The 21,592-nt window shown below is 38.2% G+C and overlaps 1 protein-coding gene across 1 annotated transcript in view; it reads left to right on the plus strand.

The window, feature by feature from the left end:
* Positions 1–1,039: 1,039 nt before the first annotated feature.
* wdfy2 (WD repeat and FYVE domain containing 2) overlaps positions 1,040–21,592 on the plus strand; it is a 95,923-nt gene continuing 75,370 nt past the window's right edge. The window contains exons 1-2 of the mRNA XM_039745223.1: positions 1,040–1,347; positions 16,593–16,660. Coding sequence (XP_039601157.1) covers positions 1,211–1,347; positions 16,593–16,660 — 205 coding nt within the window. The 5' untranslated portion in view covers positions 1,040–1,210. The remainder of the gene's footprint in view (positions 1,348–16,592; positions 16,661–21,592) is intronic.

Raw genomic sequence — 21,592 nt, forward strand, 5'->3', positions numbered from 1 at the left:
GACAGAATGGGTTACATTTGAACTAGGCAGTGGTACAGCGGTGTCATGCTTTGGGGTGAGGAATTCACACCCTGCTAAGTATAAGATAAGCAAAACAAGAGAGTTTGTAATCAGATTACTTTGTATTCCTATGTGCTTTATAAAGAGCCATGTGACAGTGTTATATGTGAAACTAAATTTGCTGGATTGCCTCCTAGAAGACATTTATAACATGCACAGCTGAACTGATACTGGAAAAACCGGGTTTAGAATAAAAGATTAATGGCCGTCAACATAATCTGTTTTTTGTTTTTTTTTGGTAACAAAGGAATGTATTAAGAGGTGTTCTGTTAAACACGATGCTCATTCAGATCTAAGTGTTTGTAAATTCTGTGATCAGAACTATCATGATTCAAGAGGTTTTTTGTTTTTAACTTTCTTGAATTTTCCTTAATGTTACCTTATGTTTTACTAATCACTACTTTTACTCCTTACTAATAACACAAAGTGTAAAACAAACAAGGATCACGACCCCTGGCCAACGTAAATGTTTCTCTCAATTTCGAGGGATGCCTTTCTTGCTTGTTAAAATTTCGAATGCCACGTTTGCAAGGACTGTTATAATACAATAGACATCGGCTTTATAATTGGATTTGTAAAGTTATTTAAGATGCCCACAATTCCCGTTTCGTTCCTGCACCGGGTACTAATGAAAAAGCAGATCTTTTTCCTTCCTCTTTCTTTGAATTGGTTTACTTTCTTTTTTTATCTTATACAGGGCATATTAATAATCGTTTTCGTGCCGCCCATGAACGCCCCCTTGCACCCACGCCGATTATTGCCACTATAAAATATGGTGCACAATAATCTTGTTTAGGATCATCTTTCGCTGTTGATCATGTACCGCACCTTTCTATACTAAACCACAGCATTTACATCCATGACGGGAACTAGTTGAAAGTAAACAAAACAACACAGATTATGATATGAACTTGTCGTGTACGTTTACTGCGCAGACGCGGAACAGCATAGCCCACGCAAGCGCAGTTTATCCGCGCGAGGCTCTGACAGATCATGGACGCAGGCGAGTAAGCCGTCAGCTGACCAGTTCGTCACCCGTCAAGTAGAACCCTGTACAAAGGCGAGCGCCTACGTGAAGGAGAGTCGGACGCAGTGTTTGGGTGCTATGATCCCTTTATGTAGATGCAAGAAAAAGACTTAGTGCATCGCTATGGCAGCTGAAATCCATCCGAAACCACTGACGCGTCGTCCCGTATTGCTGAATAAGATCGAGGGGTCGCAGGACGTGGTTAACGCTGCGGTGATCATCCCAAAGGAGGACGGAGTGATTAGCGTTTCAGAAGACAGGTATATGGAGGATTATAGGCAGATATGTTACTGGGGGATGTATATTAAATGCACTATGTAATAATTGCTTTTATTTTCTAAACACAATATGATGATTAATACATGGCTCTTATAAGAAATTGAGATAATCACAACACAGTGGATGCACTTCTGTTTTTCTGTATGCGGCACGTTAAGTTAATGAAAGATCCAATGTTTATCGGTGAAAGTTATAAATGTTAAATGAGGGGAATGTTTATGGGGAATCATGTTTCTGTCGGTATGGTGATGGTGACAGTCAGCTAAAAGTTCGCTTCGTCAGAAATGAAACGTATGTCAGGTGACGCAACAGCAACCACGCACCGCTAAGGTGAGCAGGTGTCCGCTGTATGCAATACATCCCTGTCGGGCACTGCCACGGTCCACTTGAGGATGATCCACGCTTTTCGTCCACCGCAGAAGTTTACAGTGGGACCGATGAATCATGCATTTGACCCCTTACTCTCTAAACGTTTATAGGGTCAAAATATTACTTTACAATTTTGTCTTATTTTTGGTGTGCGTCTAAAAAGAAGAAAATGTAAACTGCCAAGGCTGTAGGGACCTTTAGTCTTTGTAGCAACACTGGCGGCGGCACAGGACTTGAGACCAGGACACTGTTGGTTACACACTTGCACTTGAATGGCATGATTTAGAGTTACCGATGTCATGCCCTTGCACTATAGGCTGATGCTAATCTCCCCTCAACAGCCCATTAACACTTTAAACCCAGTGTTGGGCAGGATGAATCACCGTGTCACTCTGAGTTGTACTTCTGGCTAAAACAAGCAGTGTAACAGAAGTCAACACATATATGTACTAATTAACAATAGAGACATGGCATAGCCATTAAGGCTCTCGTCTGCAAACCCTGAGATTGTGGGTTCCAATCCCACTACTGACACTGTGTGAAATCATGAGCAAGTCACTTCATTTGCCTCTATTTCACCTGGAAAAACAAAAAGAAATGTAGCTAAGATGTACATGACCGAATAAGTAAATACAGCAAGACTTTAGGGACTTTCAGAACTCAACTTGACTGAAACTCTGAAGCAAGAAGAAAGCAAATCTGAAAGGGAAAGTTTTTAACATAACATTCAGAATCCTGCCTTGATTCAATGTAAGGGCGTAGGGGGGCTGAATTCTATCATTGCGGGACTGAGTCCAAAGACTGGAAACAACCCCCCTGCAGGGTACTTGTCCTTTACATGAACAACTCACATATACGGGCCAGTCTGAAAAAAAACAATTAACCTAACCTGCATTTCTTTGAGGATGGGGGAGGAAAACTGGTGTACCTGGGAGAAACCCATGTATACTCAGAGATACTGTGCAAACGTCACAATGACTACGTGTGAGAGTGGGATTCTCACCAAGCATGAAGGAGCCATGCGGCAGGAGCATGACATCTAAAAATCTTTCATAACATTCCCAAATTGTACTGGGCAAACTCAGTTCTAGAAAGTAACAGTAGTTTTAAGTTTTAGTTCTTGCTAATCTGATGATCAGGAGCTTCCTTATACATGTAAGCAAACTACTTACAGTGCTTACCTGAAATACTGGCCTATTGATTTGTATGCCAGTCTTTAAATGGATACCATCCTACAATTTTCTTGTTGAATTCAGTCTTCTGTTTTTAGTCTTTACAGTTCCATTCAATCACTACTTTTAAAATGTACATATGCAACACAGATATGTTCAGATTTTGTAGAGCAAGCTTAAATTGTCCTTTGAACATCTTTTAAATGTAGAATAATGAAAAAAGCCCCTCCTTGAACCGTCACCTTATCGTGGTGGAGGGGTTTGCGTGTCCCAATGATCCTAGGAGCTATGTTGTCCGGGGCTTTATGCCTCTGGTAGGGCCACCCAAGGCAAACTGGTCCTAGGTGAGGGATGAGACAAAGAGCGGTTCAACAAACCTCTGATGAAGAATAAAAACCTTGGACGACGTTTTCTCTTGCCCGGACGCGGGTCACCGGGGCCCCCCTCTGGAGCCAGGCAAGACGTTCTGTCATATAATTGCCAATTTCCATCCTGGGTACATCATAGCCACAGTAGCCTTCCAAAAAGGATTATGCCAGCTCTCATTTTAAGTTGAGACTTACAGCATAGGCACAGATCCTACCACCAAGGTCTTTATTATGGGGTGACAGATTTGTAGTAACCATAGATGTTCTTCTTCTTTTGGCTGCTCCCATTAGGGGTTGCCACAGCGGATCATCTTTTTCCATATCTTCCTTTACATCTTGGTCTGTCACACCCATCACCTGCATGTCCTCTCTTACCACATCCATAAACCTTCTCTTAGGCCTTCCTCTTTCCTGGCAGATCTATTTTTAACATTCTTTTCCCAATATACCCAGCATCTCTCCTCTGCACATGTCCAAACCAACGCAATCTCGCCTTAGATAAGGGTGTCCAAAGAGGGCACTTTCCCCCGAAAAATATTGCCGGGCTAATCTCTCGCTTTATTGCACAGGATAGACAACTTACATCTTTCTTTCATATGTCCCTACAATCTCAAGCCCTCACCCTCCAAAACATTTTCATTAATGTTTGTGAATATCAGTCTAGAGTACAGGCAAAACATGTAACACTTAAAATATTACACACTGCACATTTTAAAGCATTGTACATGAAGTCGCATGAGTGTAGACTTATTTAGGTCCAATCAATCACCTTTTTTGCTGAAGGGACCCTGATACAGTATTTAGAGTCTGTCAAAACAGTAAAGGGTAAAACATGGAAACTGGCACTAAATTGAATGCCAGGCTATCATAGGGTAGTTGTGACATATTTTATCAAAGCTAATTTAAAGCGACTAATGAACCAGCAGAAAGCGTTTAGATTGTGTAAACAAACAAACTATAGAGCTCCAGCATACAGGGAGGAGAACATGTATGGTCTACACATCATGCACCCTAGCTGGACTGGACATCTAGCTAGGCGGCAAGTAGTTTGGTGGGTTTTGCTGTTTGTTGTGATTATTTTGCTTTCCTTGATTAAAATTCATTTGTTTTAAATGAAGTGGCGATTTTAAAGAAATAATGTTGCTTCTACTAAATGCTGAAGAAATGAAACAGCATTAAATTAAAAATAACAAAGTATTAAAAAGTAAGGCCTTTAATTTGCTGGGTCGCTGACTGTAGCATTTACTTTGTCCACCTGGGCCCCTATGGATTCTTCTCTGGCTACCTTGATCCCCCAAGTGATGTGCATAGTAGTGGGGCTCTAACATAGCACCAATGGAACTGCTCATTTGTAACTTTGACACTGTACCAGATAGACAGATAGATAGATAGATACTTTATTAATCCCAAGGGGAAATTCACAAATACCATACGCAGAGAGATGGGAGAGTCTTCTACTGCTTCCCCACTATGCAAGCACCTTTATTGCAGCTTTGTAATCCAGAATAGCACTTGTCCAACAGCCACCAAAGATCTAATACTTGGACAGAGACAATGTTACTGACTAGAAAATGGCCTCCACCAGCAGCAATGCAAAGTTCTATATGCCGTAACATGTTCACGAGAACAGACTTCAGTTTGTTTGTTGTGATAATCAACCAGTAGTACACCACTTTTTCACCAATTGCTGAATTGTGCACTTCACAGAATTACTTGCAATGGGATATTGTTCCACAGCTCCCTCACATATCTGCTCGAGTACACAGATCCACAACTGAAATATGCTTTTGTAATGAATGTAGCGTTTCTTCTCTCCAGCAAGCACTTGGATACAGCAGTGACAGAACTAGCAAAACAATCAATCCACTAGCGGGATGTCCAGCTAGCTTTACCTGACTTTGTTAAAGCTAAAACCAGTGTGGGGAACTTTTACCATGTGAGGAACTACGCTTGTGTGTCTCACACTATATTTCCTGCAATGGGCTGGTGTCTCATCCTATCTCAGTTCCTACCCTATACTTGATGCAGCTAAGATGCACTCTATCCCTGAGCGATAGGTTTAGTTGACGGATGAGAAATTTCTGTTTCTTACTTGATATTCTGTGATGCCTAAGTAAAAACACAGTAGCATATGGATAGAATTTTCCAAAAGCTCCTCATGTTATTATAGATTTAGGGGTTTAGTGTTTTTGCAGGTTTTATTTTAATAACCTTAGAATTTCAAAACCATATACTAAATAAGAATTAGCAGTCAGTACTTACCTTGTATTGCTTCTGTCTTCACACAGGAAGAATCCAGCTCTGCTGTAGGCATGTAGATAATTCTAGAACAAGCATGCGATTACCTAGTAATTTTAGGAAAGAATTTTAAGCAGCAGTAAAACACAATTCTGTGTCTTCATTTTGATCTGTCTTATTGTTTCATTCAAACTAGAGTACACATTAAGAAATAGTGTACTGCATAAAGAAGTGATTATTTGACACACATCACACGGTGAATATATAGCAATACTGTACAATGCGGTTGCCAGTTTACATAGAAGAAATGCAATAAATGAGTAAAAATACATTCTCACTGCATTACATTTTACTAAATACAGTAACCTCAAACTCCAGGATTTTCAAAATTATACTGCAGAAAGGAAATCACTTACTTTAAAATATTTCTGCTTTTATGTTTCAATTATTTTTAATCAGTATTATTTAGAAGTTAACTAACAACAATACAAGTTTTAATTTTTCTTTGAGTATACCAAAAAATATTAAGTTGTGAGTTCCGCAGGAATCATATCATATGAGCTCCACAGAAATGTTATCCTAATTTATTTAATGGTCAAAGCTTCTACCTTGAAAGATGTGAGCTTGTGGGGACCAGTCCTGCTGCTACCTGTCATACTGGGATTTGGCTCTCTCTCACTGCTGTAGATCAGTATTAATCTGAAGAGGCAGTGCTTCTGTGTGAATGTATTTTTAACATCCGTATGATGGGAAAACACTGTATACTGTCAAGCAGGTGCACAGATACGTCGTTCTTTCACTGTCTTTAAGATTTGCAATAGCTCTGATATGTCTAATTAAATAATCACACATACCTCTCCCAGCCAGATTCCAAGGCAAATATAAAATCCATTTGAAGAACATTCAAAAATTAGAATCACAATGTACTACATTAGTGATTTAGTATGCATTACATAAACATTACATTTACTATGCAAATTCAATTACTTTATGTAAGAAAACTAGTCTACTGAATGTGGCTGATTTTGTTTACTACATGGCCTTTTATTAGGGCCTTACTGAAATGATTTAAGAATACACAATTGAAACACTGACTTCTGCTTTATAATTCAAGCCCGATCCTTAATTAACGTTTCTTAATACTGAAATAATTTATATGCTATGTTCTAAATATTCAATTAATAAAATGTAACAATAGAACAAAATAAATTTAAATATGTTTCATTCAATTTATCAATTATATCCACAAAAGAAACGTTTACACCCGATAGGGTATACATATCACATCATATTACAAAAAAAATTATAATCCATGTATAAATATTTTTTACATCAGATGACAACAAGGGAACTGTGACATCCAATATAAAGATAATCATAATAATTTCTTGAAACAGGGAATGAAAAGATCCAGGGGACATTCCAATGAAAATGATCAATTGAGAATCAATACATTATAAACAGACAAAATGTGACCTAGAAGATCACCGTAAAAGAAGCAAACACATGAACAATGTGAGCCACAAATAGAGGTAATCAGTCCACAACAGTAGATACAATATCATAAAGTTTATAACCATATAACATCAGGAATATATTGGATTCCTGAGATTCAAAGATATGTGTAGATTTGGCCGACGCGTTTCAAGGACTCGCCTCTTCTTCTGAGCACAGCAACCAACTGAGAATTCTTTTTTGGAATTCTTTTACTTGTTTAGTGGTTGATTTTTTTTCTCTCACTTGGTTGGTATAACCATTCTTCTTTTTTTTATCAGTGTTTGAATGTGTGAAAATGTACTGGCAATACAGGCTGATAATCGTGTATTTCTCTACTAACTTAATAACAACAGTGTGTCCATTTGAACATCAACACTTTTTTTTCCAGATTCCCACTCTTTTATGCAGGATAACAGCTCTTCCTGTTTGACTCACAAAACAGGAAATGCTTCCTGTTAATGCAACATTTTGCCTTCAAAGTTTCTTCAAATTATACACTAGTAATGGAAAATGTAAAAATCTGCCTTATTCTTTATGTATCTTGAAGCATTTCAGTTAATTTACAGTAGTATATTGTTACAAAATATTAAAACAGGAAATTAAGATGGTTTTAATTTACTGTTAGTTTTCATCTTTTTGAATTACTACTGTAATTCGTAAAGGTAACAGCTAAAGGGTGGCATTTCTTTGTACTTCTGGGGATTTAAGTCCAATATTCTTTTGTACAACATAGTTTTGCTAATGCTTTGTCAGTCAGAAAGGGAAGCTTTGGTGAACTATATAAAACAGCTGTTAGATTGAACATTTTCTTGGATAGCTCGAGTGTTCTATGAATTCAATACCTTTTAATAATATACTACTGTAAAGAAGACAATATTCACATTTAATTTGTTCAGTCTAATCAACATTTCTTAGTTTTACACTTTACACTGTTCACATACATCCTCAAAGCAACTTAATGCAGTGCCTATCCCGAAAGCACAGGGCAAAGTGTGTCAGCTCATTACAGGATTATATTACTGTGGAAAGAGGTCAGTCCCTCGATATAACATGTATCAAAGTTTCTTTACAAAAAGCAGATATTCCAATCAAACAAACACCATTCAACTAACCCTGTGTTACGTTGCTGCTTACAAGACTCCAAGATGGCCTAAATAGTGTACACACAAAGCGGCTGGGGTTATGGCCTCAAATAATACATATTCTACTCACAAGACCACACTTCTATTACCCATCACCCAGGATAGCACTCAATATACACAATACTCTGAGGCATCCCTCCAATTTTGTCCTAGACTGACTTTCTTAGGAGACTGTTTTAATTTAAAGTGTGTTAATTTAAATGGCATAGTGCCATCCTTCACATCTTCTACAACTCTGTGATGGCCAGAGTGACTTTTCTATGTGTTGGGTTGGTAACATCACTTCAGGCCTATCAAATCAACTAGCCAATTAAAAGAGCAGATTTAGTTATGGGATATGCTCTCGACATAACGGAATTAGTGCTGGAGAAAAGAATGAAGCCAAAACCGATGACCATTATGAACACATACATATCCTTTCTGTGATAGCCTGTCATTGAGTACTTTTAGCCATCAAATTATACCATAAGAGCGTACCCAAAAACGCTATGGGGTTTCTTTTATACCTACAACAATACACTTTTAAAATGCACCTCTTATCATTAGACATTTTTTCTTCTTTTCATGTAATGCTTGTGTTTTTTATGGGGGGTTGTTGCTGTATGCTTGCTATTATATTTCTTCTGTAAAAGGTAAATTTGCTCCTGGGACAAGCTGCTCATCCAGCAAGAAACTACTGTATCTCATTGCTATAGTCAAGAGAGAGAGAAATTCTATAAGATCAGGACAGGTCAGTTTGGGGAGCATGCACCAGTACAGAGCATTGCTGTACCCTCCATATGATGAAACAACTTGGGATCCTGGTTGGCAACTCCGCCAGGCAGACACGCAGTCCAGTCCCACCCTCTGTAGCCAGGTGTTACGTGGGCATCCTCTTGCCCTGGTCCAGCCACTTGGGTCCTCAACAACAAGGATCCTGCGAGCCGGATCACCCTCATTGAATCGCACCACATGACCGCAGTGCCGTAACTGACACTCTCTCACAAGGCAGGTAATGTGCCTCCGTGAGCACAACAACAGCTGTGAAATTCCGTAAACAAAAGAATAAATGCAAAAGTTGCCATGAAAAGAACCTGGACAGTAGGCAGGAATCGGAGACGATTCATAGGTGGCTCAGAGCTTGTGTTGCACTAAAATAAATCTGGCAGTTCAGTCTCGCATAATAAGGTGCCACTCAGCATCCCTCTGCAAGAATCTTAACGTGTTAATGTGCCCAAGTTTCTCTTTTCTTCTCAGAATCAGAATCAAAATATCTTTATTCTCATTGTAACAAATACAAAGAAATTAGGTGCAGTTCCTGTGGTGTCAAAATATAAATAAATATAATTACAAAAGGATAACAAAAGATAAGAAGTAATAAGGTAGAACACAAACATTCAACATAAGACCTTCATTGCACATGAACACTATTGCACAAGATGTCATCTATTGCACTTCTGCATTAGAGGTGATTAGGTGGCATTCAGTGCCCTGATAGCAACAGGGTAAAAACAGTTTTTCAGTCTATTAATCTTTGGTTTGATGCTCCTATATCTTTTGCCTGATGGCAACAATTGGAACTTGTCATGAGTGGGGTGTGAGGAGTGTTTTAAGATGTTTTCTGCTTTCCTGAGGCAGCGAGAGCTGTGCAGTTCATCCAGAGAGGTTAAAGAGCAGCTGATGATCTGCTGGGCAGTCTTTACGATCCACTGAAGTGTTTTCCTCTGTGCTGTTGTGCAGCTGGAAAACCACACGCAGAGGCAGTAGCACAGGATACTCTCAATAGAACAGCGATAGAAGGACACCAGCAGTTTTTGGGGAATGTTATTTCTCCTGAGGGCTGAGACTTCTTCACCAGCTCAGCTGTGTTCACACCCCAGGACAGGTCTTCCATGATGTGGACTCCCAGGAAGCGGAAGTCTGACACCCTCTCCACACAGTCCCCCAAACCACCCCCCGCCCCCCGATGTTGAGTGGTTTAATCTCTGTTTTCTTTTTCCTGAAGTCCACAACGATCTCCTTGGTCTTAATTGTTTTCAGGAGCAGGTTGTTGTCAGTGCACCATGCTGTCAGCCGCTCCACTTTGTCCCTGTAGGCGGACTCATCCTCCCCAGAGATAAGCCCCACCACAGTGATGTCGTCTGCAAATTTGACGATGGTGTTGCTGTGGTGGGTGGGGGCACAATCATGTGTGTACAGCATGAAGAGCAGGGGGCTCAGCACACAGCCCTGAGGAGAACCGGCGCTGATGCTGATGGCCGAGGATATATGATGGCCCACCCTAACCCTTTGCGTACAGTCTGACCAATTCACTTGTCTGGGCTTAATGAGTGTTAATACTCTTTTGTCCCAGATTACTTTATCACCTGGGCTCATTCATTTCCTTCATTTTATGAACATTAAGGGAAGAGGAGATGCTATCCAACAGACATTTGACCAGGTTTCTGAAAGTATCTAGGGACAATAGATTTTATGCCTGTCCCAAGGTCTTGAAGCAGCTAGGCTCAGTAAATCTAATCTGCTGGCATTCTGTGATATGTGCTTGTGACAGCATCAGCAAGTTGTAAGTGGAGAACAGGCTAGGCTTGGATTGTTCTTCTTTCAGATGCCTCCTTACCCAAAAACAGAGCTGGTTAACCTTGAGTGAAGGTATGATGAGGGCATGCTCTGCAGCGGATAATGAGGCAAACTGACATAGCATCCACCACAAACCTTAGACATATACATTACAACTCTTAGGCCTCTGACAGCCGATAAAAAGAAACGGAACACCTGCATCAATCAGCAGCCAGATGGAATACAGCTGTTCCATCATTCATATCTGTAGTCTATTCAAAAGTTTCCTTAAAGCATGTAAGTTCCGTTCACCTGTGATTATTTTTACTAGTCAGTTTTGTCCTTTATCATACCTAACCTAACCTAACACACAAACGTAAAGGACCAATTTGGAGTCTTCAGTTAACATAGTCTGTGCATCTTTGGAGTTGTGGGAGCAAAACCCACACAGATACTGAGAGAGAGCAAGCAAATCCCATATGGGCAGTGACCAGACCCTTGATTCAAACTCAGGGTGCTAGATCCACTCTGCCACCCTCTTCTTCTTACGCTTTATATATTCTGTGTCCCTATCTTCCATTAAATGGTAATTTTCTTTATCTTATATTCTTTTTAACTAGCAAAATACCTGCGCTTCGCAGCAGAGAAGTAGTGTGTTAAAGAAGTTATGAAAAAGAAAAGGAAACATCTTAAAAATAACGTAACATGATTGTCAATTTAATTGTTTTGTCACTGTTGTGAGTGTTGCTGTCATCAAGGATTTGATTATCATTATTTCTTTCAATCAGGTTCGTATTTGGAGGATGTGCTGTTTTCAAGTTATATTCCGTGTTTGTCAACCGTTGTAAAGATAACAGGTTTCTACGATGTTGCGATGTCCACGGCTTTATTTAATGTTAGCTCAGACCCAGCACTTAAAAGTTTCTCTCGCACTTTCGCTGAGTTTGTGCCAAACACTAGTCTATCCCTGACCATCTCATCTTCGTTTGCATAAGCACAGTCTTTCACCAGCCATTTTAACTCTGTTACAAAGTGATGAAAAGTCTCGTTTATACCCTGCGTCCTCTCATTAAACTTGTATCTCGTGAATATCGTATTCGTCTTAGGCATGACAAAAGCCAGCAGCAGCGTGTTTATGAACCTAATTTAAAGTTAAGCTTTACACCTTGCTTTCCTATTCGTTTGCATAAGCACAGTCCTTTACCTGCGAATATTTAGCAGCAGCGTGTCTATTGGATTGCTGCCGACGGACGGCCTTATATGGGCAGGCACTCAATTACGTGGGAGGCGTGATGATGAGGGGCGCAACTCTGCCTCACACGGCGACCGAGCTGCAGGCTATGGCCGTATATATGTGCATAAGTAGGTTCCAGTTATGACCGTTATGCATAGAATTTCGAAATGAAACCTGCCTAACTTTTGTAAGTAAGCTATAAGTAATAAGCCTGCCAAATTTTAGCCTTCTACCTACACGGGAAGTTGGAGAATTAGTGATGAGTGAGTCAGTGAGGGCTTTGCCTTTTATTAGTATAGATTGTGTTCACTATTAAAGATTAACTGGTGGACTAAAATATTCCTACTAATTCATTTTCTTGCAGTCATTTAGCAGCAATAAATTTAGGTTCCATTTGTGCTATGCAAAAATCTGCAGTTTCTGGAAACACTGATTATAATACGGATTTCAATTTATTACTGTGTATGAAAAAAGATGATCAGCTGTGGTAATCCCTAATGGGAGAAGCTGAAAGAAGAAGAGTTGTGTCACAAAATTACACTTGTAAGCTCAGAATTCTGTACGTTTTTACAGATATACAGTAGTTTAGTTTGAATCCTGGCCCATTTACTATGTGTGTATTGGAGTTTTTTAGTCCTCCACTTGGGTGCCTGTCTTTTTTCTCCAGGTACTTTGCAAAGCGAGACAGGTGAATTGGCATCTTTAAAATTGTTTCTTTGTAGCATGTGTAAGCATTGGTTTGTGGATGAATGCACCCTATGATGGACTGGTGCCTCAACCAGAGTTGCTTTCTGACTTGCTTTCCGAGGCTGCTGAAGACTTTCCACCTCCTATGACCCTACTCTTTGTTTAAGGAGGCTCTAAAATGGATGGAAGATAAAAGCAAAAACAAATTAATGCAAAACAAGACACAAAAACACAGTAAAGAACATAAAACAGCATGCTTCTTTTTTTCCTTGCTATTGTACACAATTTCAACTTACCTTACACAATTTACTTACCTTGTCTCCAGCTAGAGGGAGTGATACAACAAAAGGCAAGAAGTCTGAAAAATATATAATGAATCCGATTATTATTGTTTACAAGCAAGCATCTACAGTACAGTGGTGTTTGTTTTGCATTTAGTCCCAAACATTTATATATTTTCAGCATAATTTTTACTTAAATTCTATAAAGTTGCCCTTTTTCATGTATGTGTCAGTATTATATTCCTTATTACTAATATTATTACTATTATTATCATTACCTATTGTATTATTATACATTCAACCTTCCCTCACTTATTTCTATTTATATTGAGTTTGTAAATTCAATTGTGTGAACAATGCAGAAAACAATGTTAAAGGAATACTCGCCCAAAAGCAATATTTTTTTTAATGAAAGAAAACGAAAAAACAAAAATGCAAATGGAAAACAACACCAGAAAAAAAATATAAAAAACAAATATGATTCAACTCCCTTCCAAAAGAAAGAGCAAAGGAAGAGAGTCTCAGGCAAAATGAAATAGCACCAAAACCATAATATCTTTTTAAGAGATGACGAAACAGGTTTTGACATTAGAGAGTCAATCATGGGCCCAGCATGTTTATTCTAAAATAGCAGTAATGAATTCTTACAATATTTCTAAAAAATAAAACAAAATGAACAGATCCTCTAAAAGAGAATTGGATTCTTTCTAATTTAAGGTAATATAAAACATTGTTTACCCACTGAGAAGGTAGGCTGGAATTTTTCAGCTGATTAGGATAAGACTGTGTGCTAATAGTGTGGTGTAGACCATTACAATCAGTTTCTCCTTAGGCACTTTAATGCCATCAGGGAGTACATCAAATATTGCTGCTGTTGCTGGAGATTGTAACAACAAGGCTGTTTCTGAAGTATGTAAAGATTTTGGTCCAAAAATTATGTTAGTATAGTGCATTCTCAGAACATGTGGCCTAGTGATGCTGGAGCTAGATGGCCGCACTCACAGGTTGGGTCTTAACCAGGGTACATTTTGGACACTTTTAATGGACATAAATGTGACCGATGAAAGACTTTTGATTGAAACAGAAATGAATGGTGCAGGCAGAACTACAGTATATTCTATGTATAGCGGAGTTCCACTTCTTTTTAAGTTGCCGATTGAGAGTTCCCATTCTCACCATTCCCTAGTATCTATGAGAGGTAGATTCTTTGAAATGTTTTCATATATTGTTGAGATACTGTCCAAGTCTTCATCAAGACTTGTCAATATGGACTCTGGGAATTCTATGGGTGTGAGATGTGGAAAGTTGGGAGGGTCTCTTTTAACAAAATTTCCAATTTAGCATATAGGAAAAAGGTGTGTAAGTGGGAGGATGAATTTGGAGTATTTTTCATCAACTGCAGATAAATTATCTATATAAAGATCTCTAAGTGCCTTAATCCCTTGTGGTTTCCTTGAGTTAAATACTGAGTACACCTGAGAAAGCTGAAACAGATGATTATTGTCTAAAGGAGCAACTGATTAAAGCTACTCTACCTTGAAATGTGTCCTGCATTGGTTCCATATTTTAAGTAACTGGTGGATGACTGATTTACTGCTGTACTAACGATAATTAGTATAGAGTGCAGCAGAACACAGGGCATGCAATTAAGATTTAGAACAGGATTTGTTTTCCATTGCAAGCCAGACTGATGTGAACTTATGAGTTTATGCTGATTTACGAGGTTTTATTATGTGTATATCTGCTGCCCAGTAGTAAAACTGAAAGTCAGGTAGTGCCATGCCATCTTCTGCTTTAGATCTTTATAGAGACACCTCTTGAATGCATAGTCAGACGAATCCAGACGAAGGTTGTTATAGCTGGGTCTAATTTTTTAAAGAACAATTTGTTTATGTATATAGGAATACTCTGAAATAAATATAGAAGGTTTAGGGAGGATGTCAATTTTGACAGTGTTAATTCTTCCAGCCAAGGTTAGATGGGTTTGGACCATCTATTAACATGTTGTTTGATTTTATCCAATGTACTTTCAAAATTACATTTAAAAAGATCTTTATATTTACTTATAATGGTTTTCCGCAGAGTTTTAAACTGTGTTGATATTCTGCAGAGAGTGTTATCCAGTCTAACATGATAAGCTACTGAGTTAATTGGGAAAAACACACTTTTATTCAGATAGATTTTAAATCCAGCTATTTTATGAAATGTTTAGAACTAATGGTAAACATGATTGTGTGCCTGATGAATAAAATACCATATCTTTGGCATATAGTGATTTTTTTTCTGTTCAACCCATTGTCTGATAATCCCCTTTACCTTGTGTTTCTTTCGGACTGAGGCTTCTGGACTGGTATAGAGTAATTTAATCCATGCAATCCCAAATCCGTGTGTTGTAGTAAACAGATAATCCCATTCAACTCTATCAAAGACTTTTTCTGCATCCAAAGATATTTAGCCTTCTGGTGAGTTGGATTTTGTGGGCGAGTATATTATCAGTTTGAGGCTGAGTGTCTGCCCTTAATAAATACAGTTTGATCTTGTGATATTATCAAGGGAAGCACTTTCTCAATTCTTCTAGTTAGAACTTTCATAATTCAGGAGTGAAATTGGTGTACAGTATATGATGCACATTGTAGTAAGTCTTCATTTTCTTTTGGAAAATCAGTTATTAATGTATGGAATAATGTATAGGGTAAATGTTTGTTTCTATAAATGGTTAGTTGATCATTTTTTTTAATCAAAACCCTCCTTAGCTTGTGTCATATCTTCTTTACACTGAGAAGAGTACAAAGACTTATAGTACTTCTGAAATATGTCATTTATCTCTTTATGTTTGTTGATTTTATTACTAGCTGTGTTGGTAAATTTGATTATAGAATTACAAACTTCTTGCTCATGGTTTTGTTGAGCTAGAATCTTATTACCCTGTTCATAATAATGATGTCTTGATTTACAGTGTGGTGCAGTGGTTAAGGCTTGGACTTCAAACTCTGAGGTTGTGGGTTTAAATCCTGCTACTAACACTATGTAACCATGAACAAGTCACTTGACCTGCCAGTTTTCAAATTGAAAAAAAAAAAAAGTACCATAAATGTATGATGCCATGAATTCCAATAGTGAGTATTGTTGCCCATTTCTTGTTAACTCCCATAGGCTTATTGCTTTTGGTATAACCATTGAATTATATCAAATTCCTTGTATATGGCTTGAGGAAGTCTAGTATCCAAGATACTGAAAGAATTCTGGTAGCATTGCCAATTGGGATTGCACAAAATAAGGTTAAAATGTTATTTAAAAGCATTTTTTTTGGAACTTAAAGAAACATTATTGTTTTTTTCAAAGGCAAACAAGAAAGCTAATAAGCTTAGAAGAGATATTTGATTCCATTTCTGTCTTCATGGAATTAAAAAGAATTCAAAGGCGTCCTCTTCTCTTATTCCACTCTGAAGTGGATGGGGGCTGCGTGTTGAATCTGATACATTACATATGGACTATATTATTTTATTGGATTGTGTTTTGTTATTGTGTTTTGTCCTTTAAAGAAAACAAACATGTACTCAGGAAAGCATAAAAGAAACTTGTATATAACCAGCTCTTATTAAGACTGAAATGTTTACTTTTGTAAATGAAACTTACTGAAAAAAAATGTAAAGACTTTGTAGGTAAGCATAAGAAGCTAAATTGCCTTCCATGTTCCCAACAGGACTATTCGTGTGTGGCTAAAGCGGGATAGTGGACAGTACTGGCCCAGTGTCTACCATGCTATGCCATGTAAGTATAAATATGCTTTATGCTGTCCTTTAATGTAGGTTAAATTTTGCAAAAACTTTAACAAACCTTTTCTTTCTTAATTTCTTTTGCTTGAATTATGGGTGTTTGTTCATGTAGTACTTCAATTTAGAATAAAAACACAATGAGAAGCTTAAAAGAAACTGATTTCATTGATGTAATATTGCATTCTTTGTAAATATATTATTATTTTCTATATTATAAGGATACTATATAATATCAGTATATATAACTGAATATTAAGGAAGAATGTATTTTCATCTTATACTATGTTATTTCATAATTTTATTTTTTCATTTTGGACTCTCTCTCTGCATTCCCCTCTGGCTTATTTAAGTAACCTCGCAGGAAGAGTTCTTACCTTGGTAATCATGCCAACTGAACTCCCATGCCTCGTTGCCCCCAAAGGGTCTAACCCTATGAAGAAGCTCCATGATCTCTCCTGGGAACCCTCGTGGCTGTACTGAATTCCCCAGACTTTAAATTTCCCTTCCTGAGCCTTTCCAAGATTATCTATTTTCATTGCTTTCCTTCCTAGTAAACACAGGGTGTGTCTTACCGTTTACAGTGCTTTTCTTCAAGAAGAGGAGGAAAGGCCATGAGGCATCTTAAATTCTCAAGCTTCTTTTTGTGGTTTGCTCTGCACCCTCAAGGTGCCTGACACTTAGTGGCAAAGCAATTTGCAACAGTCTATATTTAGTTGAGACAGAATTTGGTGCTTGTCCTTTGTTTTGTATTTGTATTTATGTGTTAAAATTCAAAGCTAAAGTCACTTTTCTGTGTTGGCAGGTCAGCTCTTGTATATTAAATCAGCCTTTTTGGAAATAGTAAGGGAAGAGTTTCTTGTTAATATGACTGGATTGTTGCTGCAGTGATGTGATGGCAGGTTATTTGCATAATTTTTTATTCTGGTTTTGTTGTTAATTAGACCTTTATGCTGATGCAATTGGCAAGCCTGATATTTTGTGTCCTAAATCTGTGTTTTGTAGGAAAGTAAGAAGAGCAGATGGGCTGCACATTGTACTGTAATCGCCTATTGTTTCATTTGGTTAGAGGATGACGGTTGTTTTGTGGTCACCTGTGATTTTTTTTTTACGTTTTTTCAGTTTATATCTTAATGACAAGATTAAGGTAGCTTTGAAAATGGTGCAGTGTATTTTAATGAACCATATTTGCTTATTCACTTAATTTCTCCACTGCCCTTTTCAAATATTATATGCTCACATTGCTTGTGAAAGTTGCCACCTATAATGCAGTCACATAAATAATTAAATCATAACATCATTTACATGTATGAACTCACCTTTCAATATGATTAACATAAAATCCTGACCCTATAAGTCAAATTTATATTGAATTACAATAAAAAAATCCGTATGGTCAATTGACAACAGAGGAAAAGAAAGCAAACAACAAAAAAAAGTTATCAGATTCCTGGAGAGGAAAAAAACATTTGATTGGTATCATGGTAAGTTATAACTGACAAAGTTACAATCAAAATCAGACAAAACAACTATTCTTTTGATCTGGTCACCCACCACAACCTGAGCAATTCACAATATAAGTGTTGTGTGATGGAGTCACAAACATAACACAATGGCTTCAAAAAGTACCACAGAAGTAGGCTAGGGCCTTCACTGACCTACCCAGAAGAGGCTCACCTCAAGACTGCAAGCCCCCAAAACACGGAGGAGCTTGGTTTAAAAGTTCAAAATACAAAGGAAGTGCTACATCTTACAAAAATGTCTTGCAAGGGAATGAACTGTCAAAATTGGGCTTATAGAGACAATCTATTCATCTTCCCAACCCACTTATTCAGGGCAGGTTCACTGGGCAGCTGGAGCATATCCCAGCATTCATAGACCATAAGGCAGAAACAACACCTTTATAAATGAAAATATTTATTAACAAAAACAAAAAATGAACAAAATGTTCAAACGAGTGGCCTAAAAGGCAGGCCAAAGAAAACAAGTCCAAAAATCACAATCCAAAGAGCAGAATCCAAAAACTGTGCAAATAAATCATGAAGCTGGTAAATCCAAGAAGCACAATACTTAGAAAAGACTCCACTACAACATCAATACACCACTACTGAGATCCTCTTCCGTGGCTCAATATAGAACCACAGTGACATCTCAGGGGGGTACCACCCACATAAAACAAGGAAGAGATACAAATTTAAAGTGACAGTACATACAATTACTCAATTATACATGAACATAACAGAAATTACATAAAAATATGAAAACTAATCATTCAAAAACAGCAAATACAACAAATAAATACAAGCCAGTGAAAAGAAAAACCATGGATGAAACACAACAATAAGTAGCAGTACTGGGCAGTCCATTATGAAGACTAAGTGTTACATCCTTGAATTCCAAAGCTCCCCCTGTCTCAGTGTCACTTCCGATGTGCAGGAATACGTCATGGGTTGAATATTTTTGTTATGGAATGGAAGAGCCATTGTGGAGTGGTATATTGCCCTGGATAAGATGCTTGATTTGCTATTTCCGCAAAAACCACTTTCTAAACACATAGCAGTAATTGTAATTTTATCCTACAAAAGACAATTGACCAGTGCTCTTATTTTAAGTTCCCATCGGAGGCGTGACCACAGGGGAGCTGGGGTGGGCACTGCCCCCAGAGACAAGCCGTGCCTACCCTGCGAATTGTTCTGTCGTCCAATGAAAACTCTGGAGAAGAGTAACATTTTATTTTCAAAGTTCACTTTGCAGCACGTCTTGAACCTGTTGACCACATTCTTTAATTAAAACAGCATATACGTTCCATTCTTCTTTTATTTTCTGGTTGGTTACACCAAAGTCTATGCATAGGTGGCTTATTTAAAAGTTGACATCTTCAACCTCTGTCCCTCCGCAAGCTGCTGGCTCCACGGTTGAGCCCAGCACCGCTGCTACCAACACGCAGCACAGTGTACCCATGTCGGGAACTGAAACTCCAAAAGATGTAGATAAGTCTACACAATCCTCTAGCTCTGTGCCTGTGTCGGGTACTCCAAACCTCTGCCTTCAACAAAATATACAGTCCGGACCGCCTGACTTAAATATGGATAGCACGTCCCATTCCATTTTAATTAATTATCCCAAGCGTGCATTCGGAAAGACACTCAGATGTTTTAGTGCAATCTGGTATCAGTCTCGACCATGGCTTGAATATTCTATTGTCCGACCGTGATGCCAGCTTTTGCTTTGCCTGCCGCAAATTTAGTATTTCCAATTTGGACCACGAGGACATATTCACCAAACACGGCTACACTAATTGGAAAAAAGCTCTAGAAAAAGACGGTGGCGACTTCCACAAACACGCATCTAGTATCCCGCACGTTAGAGCCATGTCTGCATAGCAAGAGTATTGGCACTGGGCAGAGACGGGTGAGAGCATAGTTCAACTTCTGGGTCCAATCCAGATAGAAAAGAATAGATATTATGTGAAAAGCATTGGGGAGGCCATTCAGTTCCTTGCAGTCAATGAACTGGCTTTGCGTGGTCACAATCACTAAGTTGGGGAGGAGGGACTTTTCCTTAAGTTCTTTGATTACACAATCAAAAAAGATGCCAAACTTGTAGAAATTGTACATCCCAGACAATGCAAAATACACATCCAATGTAATTCAAAATGAAATAATTGAGGTTATGGTGGTAAATGATATCAGGACCATTATATGAAAAAAGCTGACTCTCCTGGGGCCTCATGTATAAACGGTGCGTACGCACAGAAATGTTGCGTAAGAACTTTTCCACGTTCAAATCGCGATGTATAAAACCTACACTTGGCGTAAAGCCACGCACTTTTCCACGGTACCTCATGCCTTGTCGTACGCAAGTTCTCCGCTCGGTTTTGCAAACTGGCGGCACCCAGCGTCAAAGCAATGGTACTGTTCTTGTGTGATTACTCATTATTTTCATGACGCGGCTTTATAAATACACAGAAACTAACCGCATATTGTTTAATAGTGTAATGCATCTGATTGTAATTAACTCGTAACAATATAATGGTCCAGGGAATAGCCATAGTATTCCAAATACAATAACTGCTTTAGCGTTGTTACTCTCACTTCTTCTTCTTGTTTCAGCTCCTCCCGTTAGGAGTTGCCACAGCAGATCATCTTTTTCCATATTACTCTCACTGCACGACTCGGAGTATTTATATCACTGTATCTGAGTGTGAATCACAGCAGCAGCTGATCGGAAAGAGAATTATCGGTATACAGCTTTAAGCACACGCTGTCTCAGCCACTGCAAAATGTTTTAAAGCCTTTCCTGTACGGACCTCGCGGTTCAGAAACAGTTTAATCCCAAGAACTTTAAATGCACTCAATCAATTGCTCCTTGTAGAACGGTTTGTACTTATAAGTACAATCACCCCACTGTAAACTTGCACTACAGTTATAATATCTCACAACCTGGGCCACTTTATAAAGCGCGTATTTACATATGATGACGATATCATTTTTAAGGTGAAATGCAGCAAAATATGTTTGTTAAATTATACACATAAAACTTTAACTTCATTTAAATAATCTATATTCTTCACTGGGAGTGTCGTGAAGGATAGAATAATTAAACATGTACTACGAAGATATTTCAATGTTCTTTAAACGCTTTGAAGAATCGGCGCTAAGCTTACAGATGGCTTAACTTCTATTACAGAGCTGATTGTGTGGCGATCGGTTACTTGGGGAAAGAAAAGCAAGGACTCTTGGGCGCCACGCCAATATATATTGAATATAAAACAGAAAGAGAAAATAACAACACAGCTAAAAACGCAGCGACAAATTTCGACAAAAGATAAATGCTTGTCATGAGCACGAGGCTCATGAAACACATGTTTAATAATGTGCTTTAGCTCCTATCATCATGAAAATGACATCACGTATACAGTATTTTAGTT

The sequence above is a fragment of the Polypterus senegalus genome, chromosome 2 (genome assembly GCF_016835505.1).
Source record: "Polypterus senegalus isolate Bchr_013 chromosome 2, ASM1683550v1, whole genome shotgun sequence".
Classification (NCBI taxonomy): domain Eukaryota; kingdom Metazoa; phylum Chordata; class Cladistia; order Polypteriformes; family Polypteridae; genus Polypterus; species Polypterus senegalus.